At 37.3% G+C, this 20,018-nt stretch overlaps 1 protein-coding gene across 8 annotated transcripts in view; it reads left to right on the top strand.

The window, feature by feature from the left end:
• Positions 1-20,018, top strand: part of ehbp1 (EH domain binding protein 1) — a 113,823-nt gene that overhangs the window by 6,853 nt on the left and 86,952 nt on the right. For 7 of the 8 annotated variants that reach the window (XM_079458364.1, XM_079458362.1, XM_079458359.1 and 4 more), the window contains exons 3-5: positions 4,757-4,814; positions 5,051-5,146; positions 6,683-6,736. In XM_079458364.1, the coding sequence (XP_079314490.1) occupies positions 4,757-4,814; positions 5,051-5,146; positions 6,683-6,736 (208 nt within the window). Of the gene's footprint in view, positions 1-4,756; positions 4,815-5,050; positions 5,147-6,682; positions 6,737-13,197; positions 13,274-20,018 lie in introns of those variants that run through there. The other variant, XM_079458365.1, reaches the window with a different exon arrangement.

Here is a 20,018-nt window from a genome sequence, read left to right as displayed (position 1 = left end):
CATAAGGCATCTGGGATTTTGTATCCGTCAATTTGAGTTAATGAAGTGTTTTCATGTGCAAAATATAACACTGGGTGTGAGTGTGGGCCAGTACTGCTCAATGTGTCGCATTTGAAACTCAAACAGACGGAGGGGACTGCCGACCACTAAACCGCTATTGCAAACTGAAGGAAGGGGGTTCCACGACCAACGGAATACGATAGCAAACAATCTTCTGGGAACCCTGCAACAAACACTAGAGGCTATGGCCTTTCGTCTCAGTGCCCTTCTCCCATGCCGGACCAGTCGCTGGTTTGAAGCTCGCTCGTCGCGGATTAACGCGCCACTCCCCCACTCTTCTTCTCACAGCGTTCACTCCCTTTAAAATGTCATTTTAGCTGAAAAAGTGTGGTTTAATGATACCAATCTCTTTTTTCCCCTTTATGTGTATGCTCATTAGTTTGAGGACATCAGCAGCATGTAGTTCTGCAGTTTTTCATAATGGCTTCAATAAAACTTCTTATGACCTTTTTTTTAACTACCATGTCATAAATGTTAAGAGATATTTCCGTTACGATATGCTGAAGATTAGGTTTGTGTGACCGCTACTCAAATTGGCATCAGCTTGCTGAATCGATCAAGAACAGATGTCAAGATTTAGAAACAAGTGCTGTTTTCTTAGATTGATTTGATTATTTTATTTTCATCCATGGTTCTGTGTTTTAGCTATTTGGCAGCATGGTACATCCCTCATTGAGAAGCCTCTTCATTGACATTTCTTATGAATTTTATGTGACTCAAAGGCATTCGTGTCATTTCATGTCATTTATCACTTTAGACACATACACATATTCTGTGTTTTCTTTCTGTTTTTATAACTTTCTGTCATTTTTTATAAAAGCCTGCGAAGATGAATTAAATTAAAAGTAGTCTACCCTATCTCTCTCTATCCATATCTCTTTCTTAATATCACTTTCGAGCTGCTTGCTTTCTTTATTCAGACATCAATAGGGATAAGTCTTTGACTGACAACATCTCTTTACCTAAAAATAATGGAGGACGTTTTCTCTTTCTGTATTTTTTGTATTCATCCGTTTTGAGTCAGGATGCGGTTCAGTCTGTCCAGTCCTCTTGTGGCGTCTCATCCCTTCCTTTCCCTCCCTTTCCCTCTGAATTGAGTAACAGAGCCAGTAAGGTCACAGGATCCATGCTTGCTTTGGACATTCCACATAAATATCTGCAGTTTTTCTTAAGACTTGAGTGTTTTGGGGACGTGTGTTTCTAAGTCTTTGTATACCATCAAGAGTTTTGTTAACTTAAGCTTGCCAGACTCATAAGGCCAGAAAAACATCTGATTATTCAGTTTGAAGTCCTCAAATGCATTTGTCATTCGGTATTTGCCTGCGGTGGTTTTAAGGTCTGGAGAATGATCTGGATACTCTGTTTGCATGTGTCTGTTTACAGGGCTGTTTGCAATCAAATTCACAGCCATTATTATGTAATGTATTAGAAATTCTTTCACACGTCAAGTAAAGTGAGCCAGAGAGCTGTTTTTTATCGGTAAAGCAATCTTAAAGATAATATATTTTGGAGGATGTATTGACATAAATGCAATATAATATACATTACTGTCTCTAGAGTTGTATAAAGACCTTACATAATTAAGCGTTATGTTTTTATTACCTTATAATGAGCTATTTCTATTTACATAAACCACAGGTCCCCTTACATGGAATTTGCCATGTTATTCCTACATTAGCCCTAAATGGTAAAAATGCTCTACAGGGTGTGTTACATGAATATGTTATCTCCTTTGGCCTAGAAGCGAAAACAAGACGACATCTTAGTCATGTGAGACCCACCGTAGTGCTTTGAAAGGAAGGGGGCAGTGCAGTGAGCCTCTAGATGCCGCTAAATTTCATACAATGGACCTTTAAATGAGATCTAAATTAAATTTGTGCTGTCATTTCTCAAATAATATACAATACAATATACACTCATGGCATGCACAAGTACATGATTTGAGTTTAGCACCGAGTAATCTAGGAACGCAATATTTAATTGTCTATGGGTTAGCTGTGCTTCCCACACCCAGTGAAGGATTTTTCTCCTGGGTTTGTCACTTGGTCTGTGACTCTGCCCCGCTCCACTTCCTGCCGATAGCATCTCCTGCAGCGCAATGACCCACTTTGTCATTCTTATCTCTTCATTTATTTATGTCAGGTCTGCTCCGATCTACGGCTTCTATAGTTAGAAGTGTAAATATTGTTGTGGGGTAATTTGCCTCTTCGAGACAATCTATCTCACTTATTGGCAAAATTTCAGTACTTTTTATTCTGTCTTATGTTTTTATGTAACAGTGAGTGTTGTAAGATGAGTGTGAAGCTTTCTTTCTCACGCCCACTTCATTTTCCGCTGGACTTTATAGGGGTGTTTGTTCTATTTTTAGATGTTTTACATCTATATTTACTAGCTAGACAGAATGCATGCAGCTTTGAACCCTACAACACTGTTCTGTGAGAAGCTTTAAGTTCCTTGCGAAATTGTAAAGTGAGCCAGAGTAAACCTTAGGTCTACAGATAACAACGGGTGCAAGTTAGTATCAAGCACCCCCAGCTCATGGGCATCTGTACCCCATATCAAGGATTGAGAGTTTTGCCTCTGTAGCTGTGTTGCCATCATGTCCCATGCCTCAGAATGTTGATGAGATTCTATCAGCAAAGACATGCCAGTTGTCTACACAACACAGAGTGCCAGTAATGCAAATCGAAGCAAAAAGAAACACCATACTCACTTTAATTTAGCTTGTAGATCAGGGTTGTTATAGAGAGAACAGGTGTTAAGATGTGCTTTTTAAAAGAGACTGCCTGGCTTTGACAGATAAAGGCTTGGCTTTGACTTAATGTAGCTTTATGGTCTGCAGTTGGAGATCTAAGCTGAAACAACTGACTTGATGGATCCAAGTGCACTTTCAGAAATATTTCTATGATGTCTAGAAATGAATTGCAGGTGTGGTTCTTTCTGTTTGCAGAAAAGCATTGAAACATTAGAAACTGTGATGCTTGTGTTGAGGATTTATAGTGATTTTAAGTGATTGAGTACAAGGTGAGGTGTCGTTGCATTTCCAGGCTGATAAATAGTAGTGTGCTGTTTTAAACTTGTTACATTGACATTTGGCATTTACATGCATGTGACACTTTAATCCAAATACGTTTAAAGTGTATTTAAGGTATACTGTATATTTTTTGTTTATTGTATGTGTGTTACCTTGGAATCGAACCCACAACGTTTGAGCATGCTTCACTGATCGAGCTACAGCAGTGGTTCTCAAACTTTTTTGTTGTAAGACCCCCTTTGTGCAGGGTCAGGTGTATCGCTTCGTGCCCCCAAATAAAGACGTATGATCTGAACATTGGATTATAACGAAACTAAAAGCCTTTATTCATACAATGCAGGGACATCAATACTTTTTGTTGGTAGTCTAATTTTTCTGTTTGATTGCACAAAATGTATCACGGCCCCCAGTTTGAGAACCACTGAGCTACAGGAACACTCTACATGACAGTTATGTGAGCTACAAGTAGCTCCATGCTGTATTTTTTAATTCAAGTAGTTTTCTATGTCATTTGTTTGGAAATAAAATATCATTGCCAGAGACTATAAATCGATATGAGAATTGCTGGCCGTGTTGTCATGCCGAATAATATGAAATACTGTATTCACAAGTGATAAGAGGACACGCGCACACAGTGGGAAGTAGGAATGGAAATAAAGAAAAGATATGGTAGGGTAACGCTTGGAAATGAGAGCTGCATTTCATGACTAAAAACAGATTTTCCTAAATGCTCCGTGTCACACACAGCGTGATGCATTATTATATGCTGCGGGGCATGAGAGTGTGTGTCTTCTGTAAATGTCGAGAAACAATGAGCTTCTCTGTGGATAATTTTTTCTTTGAGAAATCCAAAGACTGTGTTGAAAAAATAACTTTGTGAAAGTGAAAGAGACGCATTATTACTTAATTTTATTTCCATGTGAATTCAGTTTTGAAGTATAGAGCAAACCTAGTGGGTTTTCTCTTTGGGGCTTGTGAACTAAGAAGGGACACTCTGGTAGTTGGATTATACACTAATATACTCCAGTTAAATGTTTTTGGTTAGTTCTCAATGGTAAATCCTTCTTTTTTTGGGAGGACTAATTTTATGTGTAGTAATCTAGAACAATCCAGGCACACTGTAGGGAGTTTATAGACAGGCCTAGATCACCCTGTCATGATTGTAAATGTTGGGGTATTAGATCATTTTATTGGATTATTTACTTCTTAATCATTTTATATATTGAAACAACATATTTAACCCCATACGCACATACAGACACACAGTGCTTGCATTAACCTGATTGTGGTCGAGCCTCTTACTGTTAATCCAACTAAAGCTCAGTATTCATGGAGTCTCTGTGCGTGAGTAGTAAAGTTTTTGACCTCCTGTTTCCTTCTTTGTCCTGCTCAGATCTGCCTCACCCTAAAAAAAAAACGTGTTTACTGCTAGTGCAGGACTGTGTGATGTGGGCTCGAATTTAGTTTGCAGTGTCAGTTTGACTTTTTATTTTCCTGACAGTGTTGGTGATTGCCTTGTGCTCTCATTTCCCATCAGCTCCTTTGGTCTGGGGCAAACCTCTGACTCAAACTTGCTAGCTTTGTGCCAGGAGAGATGAATTGAGAAGCTTTGGTAGTGTTTAGTTTGGATATAATATTTTTTTGTTTTATTTTGTTTTTTAGGCAACCGGACAAGCTAGTTGTCGTCTGGACACGCAGGAGCCGAAGGAAATCTTCCAAGGTGGGTGAAATCTTTTTGGCTTCACTTTTTGTATTCACTTCATATAAAAAGTACAAAAAATGTAAATGCTTCCTTATTTTAACATTAAAAGATAACTTGAATTTTTGTATATTAATAAATAATAAAATAAACAGAAATTGTTCAAAGTGAAGTCTGAGTAAAGATTTACTTCCATGTTTGTGCTTACCTTGTGCATAAATTTTCATCCAAAATGTATTGTCTGATGTTTTTTGCAGTCTCATAGCTGGCAGCCTGGAATCAAGAACCCTTACAGAGGAGTGGTCGTGTGGCCTGTTCCAGAGAACATTGAGATTACTGTTACCCTCTTTAAGGTAAACGCACATGCATGCACACACACAAACACTCTCTCATCCATTGGCCAAGTAGGTTAGACGTTACTGGCCGTTACCCAGAATCTGATTGGTGGGGATCTGCAATACTACTGGTGTCTAGACGTCTTGATTCCAGTCTGATATTCCACCACTTCTCAAGTGTGTTTGAAACAGAAATTGAAACTGATGCAGGAACTGAAACAGATTCTACTCAGCAGATTTTTACATCTGGCAAGAAAAATTGAGACCTGACATCCTGATTGTCAAAGCCAGGTGCTGCTGCACAGGAAGTGGATATATTAGGCACAAATACACACATACAGTGCTGTTTGTAGATTCTCGTAACAGGATTGTAATCAGGACACTTAATGTGCTGTTCAATTTTGAGTCCCCGCACTTTTGAAGCTTGACAGATATTCTATAGTAAATATTGACCGTTCAGGTTATTTATCACTCGCAAGATTTCACAATATTGTGATACATTAGAGACGCATTTGGGTGCGTGGTTTATACGGTCAGACTGTAGAAATGACAGATGGTAGGGTTTGTGCTGGCAAGATTTCACTATATCACTGTATTTACCTGACATGATTAAAAACATCTGACACAAATCAGAAATGCTTTTTATTGAGCAATTTAGCTTTGATGTGACATGACACTCATGAACGGTGTAGGCTTGGTGTAAGTTGTTCAAAGTGCAAACCAGCGTTGCATTCTAACTCCCCACCTTATAGGTCCAGTGTGTCATTTATTAGAGGATCTGTAGACATCTAAATACACCTTGAGTCGCCTTGCATGGAATTGGCCATTCGATTTCTACAGTAGCCCTAAATGGAGTGCGTTTCATAAATATGTTATCTCCTTCGGCAAAAGAAGCGAAAAATCTTGTGTCCTGTGTCAGCCACCGGAATGATCCACGCCCTAGGGATCACACACAGTTGCATCAACATTGCTCTCCTTGTATTTGTCTAAGCATCGACTTAAAAACACCACACACACAAGTTTGTCCTGACAGACTGACCTAGTATTAAATATTCTCTAACAGTCTCCACATTGTGTTAACAAAGGTTAGTGTTTCACACTGACACACAAAGTGCTTGTCTGCCCAGTCCTCGCCAAACCACAATAATCAGGGTAATGTTAAACTACATCTCCCAGAGTTCTTTGCTGTTGGTCATGAATGTTTTATTTTGTGCTTCCAGCCACTGGCTGTTGAAAGTTCTGGAAGATCAGGTTAGGTAAACTTTTGTCAGGGTGTAATGTCCAGTCTGACGGTCAAATTACAAAATAAACATGAGAGGTTTTTGAACAAGTTTATTTTACAATAATGAACCAATATACAACATTGCTTATTAAACGACTCCGTTCCAAATAAATAAATAATGAAGTTGAATGGAATTGACATGACTTAATAATGGTTGGCTATGTGAGAAGGAAACTGTAACATGAGAGACATCACATGTTAATCTTTCAGATTCATCTCTATCTTTGATTCTGTGCAAAGTTTATGATCCATTCCTGTATTCTGATTTCCAGGATCCCCACGCAGAGGAGTTTGAAGACAAGGAGTGGACCTTTGTCATTGAGAATGTGAGTGCCATTTATGATGAAGATACGATTCTTGAGAGATAGGATATATGCATACTGACACCTAGTGGTCAAATAGACTTATCATACCAGCAGTGTACACTGTATGCTATGCTCTATCAGTTAAAAAAAAGATATGGTTTATCATTAACAGGTATGTGGTGTAGAGATTGATCTGTTATAGAACATAAAAAGACTATTTACACTTTAAATTAATGATTTACTAATGTAGTGGTTCCAATGTTTTTGGTCATGCCTTATTAAAAATGTGTTGTTCTTAACTACTGACAAGGATAAACGGAAGGTTTATTTTATGCGATGTCTGATTAAATCTCTCAGCTTAGATTTTGCACTCATCCTTTTCAGACATAGGAACACAGAAACAAACAACATTTCACTCTTTGGTTGTTCCAAATCTATATACATTTCTTCAGATATTCAGACGAATGCTTGTAACCAAACAGTTCTTGGCCACCATTGAGAGAGAAAACTTGTGTGCATATGTTGAGCAAAATGCTTCAGTTAATGATTTTGTCTTTGCACTTATGTTGGCTTTTGATAAGAGATCTGCAGACATCAAAACTCATCATGTGAGTTTGGGTTCGCTGGTGATGGTTTCCTTCACAGCTGCACTGCTGCAGCACAAGAAAAGTATCTGTTTGTGTATATACAGAGGTGCTCAGATTTGTTGTTACCCTTACAGCACATTGAAGTAATGCTTCATTCCTTCTGAAGAGTGATGAAATTAAAAGCTATTTTATCACGTATACCTTGGTGTGTCATAGAATAAAGCAAAGAACCTGTGAAAACAGATGACTTATTCTACAAAGATATTCCAAAATTGCCTGGACACATTTGTTGGTACCCCTTAGAAATAATTTAATAATAAAAGAATAATAGGATTATAGTGACATTTCAAACTAATTAGTTTCTTTAATTAGTATCACACATGCATCCAATATTGTGATCAGTCATTCAGCCTATTAACTCTGAGAAAAGACTGTGCAGTTTGGTATCATTGTGTGCCCCACAAAGAACATGGACCAGTGAAAGCAAAAGATTTGTATGAGGAGCTCAGAAAGAAAATAATAGACAATCATGGCAAAGGTAAAGGCTGCAAGATCATCTCCAAGCAGCTTGATGTTCCTGTGACAACAGTTGCAAATGCACTTTTGAAAGAAAAGCATAAAAAAGCCAGACTGGAATTTGCTAAAATTCATATTGCCACAATCCTTCTGGGAGAATGTCCTTTGGACAGATGAGTCAGAACTGGAGCTTTTTAGCAAGTCACAGCAGCTCTATGTTCACAGACAAAAAATCAAGCTTGCAAAGAAGTGAACACCATACCTACAGTGAAACATTGAGGAGGCTCGGTTATGTTTCGGGGCTGCTTTGCTGCATCTGCCACAGGGTGCCTTGAATCTGTGCAGGGCAAAATTAAATCTCAAGACTAACAAGTCAAAGTCTGAAGCGAAACGTACTGCCCAGTGTCAGAAAGCTCTGTCTCAGTCGCAGGTCATGGGTCCCCCAACAGGATAATGACCCAAAACACACAGCTGGTGGATAAGAACAAAACATTGGACTATTCTGAAGTGGCCTTCTATGAGTCCTGATCTGAATTATATGGAAAGAGCTGAAACTTGCAGTCTGGAGAAGGTACCCATCAACCTGAGACAGCAGGAGCAGTTTGCTAAGGAATAGGGTGCCAAACTACCTGTTTACAGAAGTGCCGAAGTCTAATTGAGAGCTAAAGAAAAAGGTTTCTTGCAGCGATTGCCTCTAAAGATTGTGCAACAAAATATAAGGTTAGGAGTCCCATCATTTTTGTCCATGACATTTTCATTTGTTTTATTATTTACAATATTTTGTTGAATAAAAAATCAAAAGCAAAGTCTGATTTATATTAAATATGAAATAAACAATGGTGGATGCCTATATATATATATATATATATATATATATATATATATATATATATATATATATACCTTTTTAATTGTATATTTTTGAATACAGTAATGAATAGGATTGTAGTGGGATTATGCAGCATACATCTTTTTGAATTGTTAAATACTGTATTTTTTGTACAGTATTTACTCCCTTGTAAACTGGTATCTAGTATTCCCTTTCAAGTATGGCATCTTGTGTGTGTCTAGAGAGAGTCGTTTGGATTCACACCAGGTGTGGGCACTGCTCCAGACAGGTCTCTCCTCTCCATCTGTCTGCTTAGCAAACATAAGCACACGCACAGGAATCAAGTCACTGCTCTAATGTCTATATGTCTTTCTTTGCTGGCAAGCTCTCGTCCATGTTTTGTCTCCTTAGGAACAGAGTGATTACACTCAGAGCTCACACATTTGTTTCGGTCATAGTAAATAAACATGCAGTTGTGTGTGAATTATCAGGCTCTATGAAAAGAATAAGCTTGGGAGTGCATTTAAAGACGGCTGGAAATCTATATTTAAGAATATTTGTTATGGAATATTGTGATTTATCTATGCACGTTATTTTTTTACATTTATATGCCTTCATAATCTTTATTCAAAAACTTTGACCTCCTCCCCCTCGAAACGACTTCTCATCACGACATAATCCTTTAGGATTGACTGCAAACTCGCATTCAAATCTGCCTCCATTTTGTTAGCAAAGCCCATCTTCCAACAATCCAATCTGTGTGTCTTTATTTGGTTTCAATGCACACAAAAGTAGGGACAGAGGAGAGGTGGGTGAGAACAGAAAACTGGGGAGCTGAATTCCTCTTGTCTGTACACACCTCACTAATAACAGACTGATCAAAGACATGCCATTTGATACCAGCAATGATAGCGTGCGCCGGCGCACACACACACATTTTAAACTTGGGGAATAACATTTGTTTTCCTGTGCATTTCAATTTAAATTGAATAGCAAGAGACACAGATGATAAGCAAAGCCATTCAGTTTACCACTGTTGGGCTCAATAAAAAATGTGACTTGATCGCATCATTTTAATTATTTTTTTTAGTGTTGTCATGTCATGAATCCATTTCATCTCAACTGGCGACTGCATTAAGAATTTTCTTGTCAACGAACATTTTGGGCAATAATGAACACTGCCCGCTGGTTCACTCTGCCATGTGCCTCCTGCCTGCTGTGAGAAACTGTGAGAAAACCATGGAGAAAGATTGAGAGAGGGATAAAAAGAGAGGAGTATAAAGGCAGGAGAGGAGAATAGAGCATTCCAAGAAATGCCGACATCAAAGCTCCCTCAGCTGCCCTATTTGGCACCCAAATTTCTCTGTGTGTGTGTGTGAAGACAGCTTTTATTTGTAATTAGAGTGTTTTGTGTTTAGTGTCAGTTGTGTTCCTGGACTTGTTCAGATTAGCGACTCTCACTATATTTTTACCATGAGCTGTAATCAGTCTACTTGGGTTTTACCTTCTAGCACACAATCAAGGAATAGCTATAAAATAATATAAATGATGTCTTTATTTACAAAAAAGGAAAGAAAGGAAATATGAAAATACCTGTTCTTAGCTGGTTTAAAAAAAAATTCTGTTAAGAGAGCTTCAATGAAGTAGTTTTTTTAGTTTGCTTATAAAATGGGGATAAGTAAATAAAGACCATTTTTATTTTATTCTGGTTTAACCATAAACTAGACCAAATGCCTGTGTGCATGTCCTTCTCAAGCCACTGGAGGGCAGCATGTGACTGAATTCAGAAATAAGTTCTCAAAACTAAAAGGTGTAACTTTCGTTTGGGTAATTTAATTTGATCTTAAATTAAGTTGTCTCACAATACCCTTGTGGCTTTTTATTCTTTTTAAATTTAAGCTTCAGGGATCAAATGCTTGTGGAATTTGATTGTCAAATTCCAGCCACATTTTTCTCTCCCTCTAGCATTCCGTCACCTTTTCATTCGCTCTCTTTTTCTTTTTGATGGTGTGCTGCCACTTTGTTGTGGACTTTGTCCAAAACATTTAAAGTCATTTCCACCTCACTTCTCCTCCGCCCAGGGGTCCTTGCCGTGGCCCTGTGCCTGCGTCGGGAGCACATTACGTGGCCTACTGGTCTACAGGCTGCCCCTGGTCCCACGCTTCTCTGGAGACCACACAGAATAATTCAGCCACCCAGCCAGGCATGCTGAGCAAAGCTGGTGTGGAGAATGAAATAGAAAAGTTTATGTGTGTCTCTCCAGTGATTAATCTGGACTGAATGTAACCGGCTCTCAAATTTGATTGCTGCATTGCTTTGTTTAATTTCGTTAGATCAGCGCCTTAGAAGCGCATAGGTTTCACTTAAAATAGAAAATAAACCTGTTTGCTCTTAGTGAAACATTTGAATGAATTTTTTCTTGTGTGTGTGTCGTAGTGTGTTAAAGAAGTGGGAGTTTACCTTGGGTCAAATCATCCAAAAGACAATACAACAGAGATTGTAAACAATTTGGATTTTCATGGTTATATGTAATTTATTTTTGGTCACTAATTAAAAACTCATAAATTACTTAAAATATGGTGTAGTAAATAGAAGTGATTCAAATGAAAGATCTGGACTCCAAATCCAGATTTTTTTCAGTCAAGGTATTATCCGCATAATACCTTGTTTAAATGATATCCTCCTCAAATGGCATCATTGCATTGCATTTTCTAGTATCTAGAAAGTTTTTGGCCTGTTTTTGCTTTTAGCCAAAGACGGAATACGCTGTGTTTAGCCCAACATTCATTAGCTCTGTTGTATTTTCAGCAAAAAATCGTTTCAGCTGAAAAAAGTGACTCCAGGCTTTCCAACAGTCTTTTGGAGTTTTTGGTGCAGAGTAAAACAAACTTTGTTTATGCAATAGAACCAACCTAAAGCATTGTGCAAAGATATTGATCAACCATTTCAACATATGTTTATGTATACAAAAGTACGGTCTGTGGATGTGTACAGTATGTCTCTTTGTTTTTTAAGTATAAGAGGTGATTATTAAACAGTTTATGATTAGTCAGAACATACAGTGGCCCAAAAGTCCCTTGGATTGCAAATCCAATGTAAAAGTGATGATAAACACATTTGACAGTGTTAAATGCTGCTGCTTTTAAGAAAATTGCATCCGCAAAAGGAATACATGTAAAATGCAATGAATATAGTAAAATTTGAAACCAAAGTACTTGTTTCCTCAAATAAATATTCAAACAAATTGTGTAATAAAAATAGTAAAAGTGTTCAGTTAAAAATGCAAACATATTTTGCTTATAAATACTATAAAGACTTTTGGATCATACTGTCTTTCTCACAGAGCTCATACATACTGTTGGGTGCTTTTGACTCGCAGATTAACAAAGATCTTAACAGGGTACGGATGCAAGACAAGGTCACATTCATCTCTAAGCCCACCTCACACACAGTATAGACAGCCATAACACAAACACTTTTGTTCTTTCACAGTGTGGCGGAAGCAGGAATGAACACACAAACATTAATCTGTCTCTGCCGTTGCTTAAGATGTTTTCTAGCTTTTGGTTCTAAGGTCACAGTGCTGCACACAGAGCTGTAGCTCTCTTAGGGCTCTGTGTGTGTGTGTGTGTGTGTGTGTTGCCTTCTGCATATCTTATTGCTTTTGTTCTGGCTTAGAGCTGTAATATAAGATGTGGCCTTATATGACATAATACAATTATAGAACATAGCATTTGCCGCTGATTTAATGCAATCAATATAAATCTATCTGTATATATAAGAAAAACATTAGAAAAACTAAACTCACCCTCCTTTCAGGTGCAAACATGCAAGAGGAGCTGAAATGTTATCAGAGGATGTTCAGGCACAACTTGATGCTGCTATTTGTTAATCGAAGTTCACCAGAAAAGAACACTCTAGTTTTCTTTCAAAGTTGTTAAAGTTGAAATGAATGAATGATGTTCAGTGCAGGTTTAGATATTTTACATTTTGCACAGGGCATTTGTTTCCTTCATTATATTGTTGACAGACATTGTTACTGGTTGATCTTAACTATTTTATACCAAAGCAACTTAAAGGACATTACAGAACAGCATTAAAATATATATTTTGTGAAGGATTACTTGTGTCTTATCGATCAGAAAGACATGCTTATCCATATAAGAGAACATAATATATTTTGTTCAATAATAAATGTTTTCTATGCTCATTTCTTTGGTCTGCCAAAACCATCAATTCATGTTTTTAGGTATTTAATTGTCTGGACCTCAGCTGGTAAGGAGAGTTCATTTATTGGACATCAAGCTAATTTAGTTGAATACCCCTGCGATACATGTTTCCACTGTCATGGAAAACCTCAAATCTAAAATTGTGATTACAAGGTCTGCAAGTCTTTGTAATATTTGATTGGCTTGAATTTGTTTTACATTCTTTCTTGAGATGGCAAGCATCACTTAGTTCTTTTTATGTACTCTTTCCCTCCATCCCTGCTTCGTCCTGTCTATCTCTGTCCCCACATCTCTGTCGTATTTATTTTTCTGTTTCTTCTTAAGATGGTGCCTGCTGATGGAGACGGTTTAAAGAAAATACCGCAAATCCAAATATTTATCCACAAGCTTGACCCAGGTGTGTTTGTGTGTGTGTGTGTGTGTGTGTGTGCGCGCGTCTTACCTCCTTTTGTCTAACTGTACACACCTTTTTTTATTATTCAATCTTATTCATTTCCATTCTTAACCGTACGTTTTTGCTATGTTTTCTTTTTGCTTGCTGTATTATCAAAACATATATACAACAATGAAAAAAAAGAATAAAATCGTATATTTATCTTATTTATAAAAAAGGGATTTATGTTTTTTTACATCTGTTTTGACTTCTAGCCGCAAAGTATTTTGTTCAATGCAGTGAAAAGCCGTCTGCCTAGTCTGGTGCCCGTTAACAGGACACGTGCAGACACACAGCTCTAATCCCTTTGTTTTTATTTATCTTTAGCTAGCATGACTTCATCTCTCTGTTTTTGTTTTGATCTACTCTGCTATGTTTGTTTGGGAAAATGGAGGACATTTTCCCAGACATGATAAAGGCAAGGGAATAAGACCTGTTGGAAGATCGCACTTCAGTTCACCTTCAGAAACACTTATTCTGCAGTGACTTTAGACATCATTTAATGTTCTAATTCAGTATGATGTATGGACTACACACTAAAAAACACAAAACGAGATTTCCAGTCCTCAAATTTGATTGGTCTAGCAGTGTTTAATAGGTGAGATTTTGGCTATTCTCACAAAATCTTGCTTTCAGCATGTCAGACATGATTTTCTTAAAAACACTTGTATCAACTCACATCAGCATACCTGGTAGCCATTTGAAAGGTACTGGTGTTCCTTACACCCAAATATACTTAACTTAAAGTTTTTCTTTTGGTGTGTGTGCAAACAATCCTTTAAAAAGTTTACGGTGGGTGAGAAAATCAGTCATGGACACATCTCTTCCACTATTTCTTTGTTTATTATACAAGATTTTTCAGTCTATATTGTTATGTCATTTTTGTCTTTTTAGAACATCTTGTAGAAAATCCAGTTTTTTTTCAATTACAACATATAATGTACTTGTGACAAATAGAGATTTCGACAGAAAAAGCTATAAAATACATTCAATTAAAGCTAAAATTATGCTTCGTGCAAGGTAGGGCACACAATTATGTTTATATGATAATTTTTTTTTTTACAAAATTATGTTTAATATTATAAGGGGTTTCATGAAAATGACCCATTTAGTCATGTGAGGTATAGCATCATTTATATATCTACAGTACATCTGTGTTCGCAGGGTTCCATTTTAAAATCAAAGCAATTATTTAAATTCAGTATAATATTCAATAATATATATTTCAACAGTACCAGCTTTTCTGAAGCATTGGTTATATCATGTTGATGCGTTGGTTGAAAAGTTATAAATGTGATAAAGGGATTAAAAATATAAAGCTGTGATGTTTGGCTAAGGTCTGCATCAAACAAGTATGCAGTCATGTTACTCTTTTTAAACCATAGACTCAAGGAGTTTAAATTAAACCCATTATGTGAGTCTTAAACGGCTTAAAACTGAAGAGCCAATGCAGATATAACCCTTAAAGGCAGCAGGACTACACTTTCATAGTAACTGCCTGATGACAGCAAGACAAGTGAACACACACCAGTCTCTCTGATCTAGGGATGCCTTTAGACCATGAGCTTAAAGACTTCTGAATATTGCATGTTAAACAAAACCAAAGTCTCTTTTTGTCAAGTCGGTTTTCTTTGTGATCCAAACCCCTGGTAGCTGTTCTCTAGACTTCTTTCTATTAATTCTAAGAACTTCTGTCTATTTGGATAGGAAATAATCTCTTAAACTGCTTGTCAAATCAGGCAAAGGAATCTGACAACAATGGTATCATAGATTATGCAAGAATCAGCCTGACAATGAGACGTCCAATAAGAATGCAACAAGCAAGTCCCCAGCCGCTCCCAAAATGCTGCTTTTGGTGCTGTTTTGTGTAGTGTTGTTGTGTTGTGTGTCACTGTCTTTTTGGTCTACTCTCTGATGACACAAACACACAATTTATTTTCCAAACTGCTGTAAAATAGTTTTAGCCAGTGCTTAGGTTAGGGGCTGAGGTCAAGTCAAATAAAACTTTATTTATTAAGCACCTTTTAGAAATAACAAGTGTCTGACAAAGTGCTTTAAAAGCATAAGCAATACAATATAAGACTATCAAAAAGTTGGTAAGTAAAATAAATTAAAAATGAAATAAAAATAGCAGCTCTCACACAGTTAAACGCCAAACTATATAAAAAGGCTTTTAAACTGGATTTGAAAATAGTGAGTGTTTTACTAATTATTCTGAAGATTAGGCCCCACCACTGCAAACGCACGGTCACAATTAACAATGAAAGGTTGGCAGATCTAACTCCCCTCGACGGAGTGTAGGGCTGTATTCATTCTGACAGATATGACTGTAGCAGACCATTTAATGATTTTAAAACTAAAATAAGTATCTTTAAACCAATTCAGAGCCTAACAGGAAGCCAATAAAGAGAGGCCAAAATGGGAGTAATATGTTCCCACTTTTGTGTTCCCATTAGCAAACGAGCTGCAGCATTCTGAACCATCTGCAGTTTGGTGAGGGAGGTCTGGCTAATGCCTACATAAAGTCCATTGCATTAGTCAAGACGGGACACAATAAAATGTGTATAATCCTTTCAAAATCTTTAAGAGACAGAAAATATTTAACCTTAGAAAGTTGCCTTAGCTGGAAAAAAATAGATTTAATTACCAGATTAATCTGTTTGTCCATTTTTAAATCATTATCCATTAAAACAATCTACGTTTTTCTTCACAAATGGTTTTAAAATGCCCAAGTCCATGTGAGAAATCGCACAGACTCCCCTGGTTTAAGCAGTATATATTCCATTTTGTCCTCGTAAAATTTTAGAAAATGTACAGTCCTTCAGGCATTAATTTCCTCAAGGCAACACAAAAGTGGCGCTATTGAGTTTGTATATGATGGCAATGGCAGATAAAATTGTCTCTCATCTGCAAAGCAATGGAACCCGATATTATACTTACTACGAATGGATTCTAAAGGGAATATATAGAGAGAAAATAGAATAGGCCCCAAAATATAGCCCTGGGGCACCCCACACAAGAGACACGCAGAAGAGGACATAAAATCCCTAACGAAACCGTAAAACTTATCCCAAACAGATATGAACAAACCACTCCCACACAGTGCCCTCTAAGCTGACACAATGCTCCAACCGAGGGATCAAAATATCATGATCTACGGTGTCAAACGCAGTCGTGAGGTGGCAAGTAGTAAATCATAAAACATTTTCAATAGTGCTGTCTCCATGCTGTAAAGGGATTTTAAACCAGACTGAAATACCTCATGAAGACTATCTAAATAAAAAAAATGATTACAGTTGTATATTGACAACTTTCTCTAGTACCTAGGAGAGAAACGGAAGTTTTGAGATGGACCTTAGCTAAAAATCCGTCACAGCAAACAGTGCATGTTGTGCGTGTATGCTGGCCTAAAATTCACGGATTGTGCACCTGCAGCGGAATTACGTGGATTTTAGCTCTTGTCATTGACAAGTTTTAACATTACACACAACGTGAGACCATAACTATGCTGTGACAGATTTTTCAGCCTAAAGACGAGTTATTTGAGACGTTTAAAACTAAACTAACTGCAGTGTTCGCCCCTGTTCATTAGCAAAATAAACAGCTTGCTGCATCTACATATTACTGGACATAATTGAATGTATTAACATTCAAACAGCTAAACTCGAAGTGCCCATTTGCTAAATAACATATAAGTATAGAGTATGTTTAACACTGGCTTTGAATGTTCTATTTTGCCTTTGACTGACTTAGCTCCCTACGCTATCATATGCTAACGTTATCCTCTTATATATACGGTACATTTACGTCAATTCAGTCTGTTGATAAATATTACTTGCATCGGCAGCTTTGTCTCGTTCAGTTGTTCTCGATCCCTCTTGAGGAACAACTTTGAAGCAAATCCTACTTGTACTGTCTCAGGTTGAAAAAGCACTCCGGCTTGAAGTGATTCGCGCAAACAAGCAGCTTTTTACTTATGGTTTCTGATGGATTTCCACTAAAAAATGAAATAAATCTACTCCTGACTCTTCTGAGGTTGCAACTACATTGCATGTTGTCCACGAACTTTGGCCATGCCGTCACGTACACCACTGTCGTTTTTGAAAAGGCAGCAGCGTGGTGGGTGGAATTGGCTAGATAACATTATAATAAGATCTGGTTTGGATGTCACAACCGGAGCAAAATCTGAACGGCTCGATTTCTCACATGCTTGCAGGGAAAGGCACACCAAAACAAACTTACTGGGTTCTTATTTTTCACGTTTTCCGGGTTGCTAGATGCACCGGGGACCCGGTGATTAAACACAGATCTAGATCAGGTTAAGATCTAACCGGAGCAATTGTATCCAAACAGTTGATGTAATTTGACAGGTCGAGTAAAACAGAGAGGTTAATTCATCAGTATTTAGACCACAGGAAGACACGGACTAGTCCACATCAATGCTATTAAAGGCATCTGAAAACAACTCAATAGTCACCGGGGTAATTGACCGACAAAGACATGTTGAGACATTTGGTTTTGAATTACGAATAAAACAAAAATCAAATAAAACAGGCATGTGGTCAGAAAACACGGCAGCACATACTTCAAAGTTAGAGACAGGTAGAACCACAAGATATAACCCAAATCTGAAACTCTGTTAAATTAAAAGACTCAATGTCTGAGAAGTCTTTAGCCAAAGGCTTATTAGGTCAACAAACATGTGTGCGAGTGCTGCCCAGGAATTACTGATGATGACTCGGTTCCTTCTATCAAACACATACACACACACTCAGCATTTTTCCTCCATTACTGATAACTGTCTCCTTTATACCTGTGATGGGCTCACCGGACGGTTACTTACGTTAGTGCTGTAGATATAATTACAGCTGTGTGTGTGTGCATGAGGTGGAAACTGATGAGCTGGCACCTTTAAAATGGGATGTTGTGTGTTAATCCAATAAATCTGTCTCTCTGGTGTGTGTGTATGTGTGCGTGTATGTTTGCTTTGCTGTCTGTCTGGTGTACGATGTGTATACACGTGTGTGTTTGTTGGAATGGTGCAGTGATGGGGCTTAAGGGAACAGTCTAATATTTAGCCTGTACCTGATGATCGAGAGAGTTTTCTCTCAATTATGTTGTATTGCTTGAAAGTGAATATGAACTTGTTTACTTTGCAGTAATCTGAGGCCTGAAAAAACGGAGCATATTCTGTTGTGTTGAGCTGTTTCTCCATTTTTTTTATTTCTGCAAATAAATGCAAATAGAAATAATATTTTTATTTAAAATTTGGTAGAAATATTGTTAGAAGTTAAACAAAACAAGAATGACCATTTTACCTAAACGCATACCTATAAATAGTGTATAAAAACCTTTTTTTAAGTGGTCTATTAACTTTTTCTGCGGCTATATTTAAATGTGGGCTATATATTTTAAATATTTACTTTTATAACTGCAGGATGTTTTAACAGGTCTTGTTTATTTAACGTCTGTGTTAGAGAGCTGGATGGTTGTCCTTCATCCAAAAGGCATGGATTTGATGGGTTGTGTGGAGAGGTTTATTTTCTATTGTCTATTGTTATAGTTTTGTGTTGATAGACTCCCAATGTCCCAGCGTGGGTATGATGCGGAAACGACATCTCCAGCATTTGAGCAAAGCTTTTTGTGATTTCACTCTCTCTGAAGGTATTATGCTGGCATCGTCTCTTTCCCTTTTTTATAACAGGCCTATTATTGTTTTGCGCTCTTATTATTTTGGTGGCTGGTATTATTTTTGATTTCCATAAGTCTTGGTCTGTTGGCTTTGCTCGTCTTTTATGTTGAGCTGGAACAATGGCAATCCCCCAGCCACCGGCCCTACCCTCAATAACACAATTCCTGCAAATAATGACACTACCCATAATCTGCGTGTGTGTGCGTGTGCCACTCATTGACAGTTGGGGAAATCACATTTGAATCACAACAGAAGAGCGTGATGACAGACAGAAATAGGCCCTCGGTGATGCCAACTGAAAATGTGTCATCCTTTCCCCCCCTCTTTGTTCTTTTATATATTTATAGTCGGCTCTGCTTTCATGAAGAAACACGCAACCGGGTTTTATTGAGAGAAAAGCCTTATGTGGCTCATTTCTTTGACAAACACCCTCAATAGTATTACGTTAAAGGGATAGTTCACCCACAAATGAAAATTCTGTCATCATTTTCTCACCTTCATGTTATTTCATAGTTGTATAAATTACTTTGTTCTGATTAACACAGAGAAAGATATTTGGAAGAATGTTAGTAATTTTATGTTCTGGGACATTATTGACCATCATAGTAGGAAAAATGTAATGGCATTCAAATGTGCCCAAGAACTGTTTTGTTTTCCTAAATACTTCTAAATATCTAATTTTGTGTTCAACAGAACAATTTGACCGGATATTTTTAAAAGGGATTGTTCACCCCAAAATGGATTCTGTCATAATTTACTCACCCTTCTTTCAAATCTCTATACATGAATTGCTTCTGTTGAACACAAAATAAGATACGCAGAATTCTGTTGGAAACCAAACCATTCTGGGGCACCTTTTGATAACCATAGTAGCTTTGCTTCATACTATCAGCTAATGGTACCCCAGAACTGTTTGGTTACAAACATTTTTCTAAATATTTTCTTTTGTGTTCAGTGGAATAATAAAAATGTATACAGATTTAAAACAACATGAGGCTGAGTAAATGATGACAGTAT

This window comes from Barbatula barbatula (genome assembly GCF_947034865.1).
Source record: "Barbatula barbatula genome assembly, chromosome: 6".
In the NCBI taxonomy this organism is placed as follows: Eukaryota; Metazoa; Chordata; class Actinopteri; order Cypriniformes; family Nemacheilidae; genus Barbatula; species Barbatula barbatula.
Note: the sequence above shows the minus strand (reverse complement) of the source record. Positions and strands in the feature narration are given on the sequence as shown.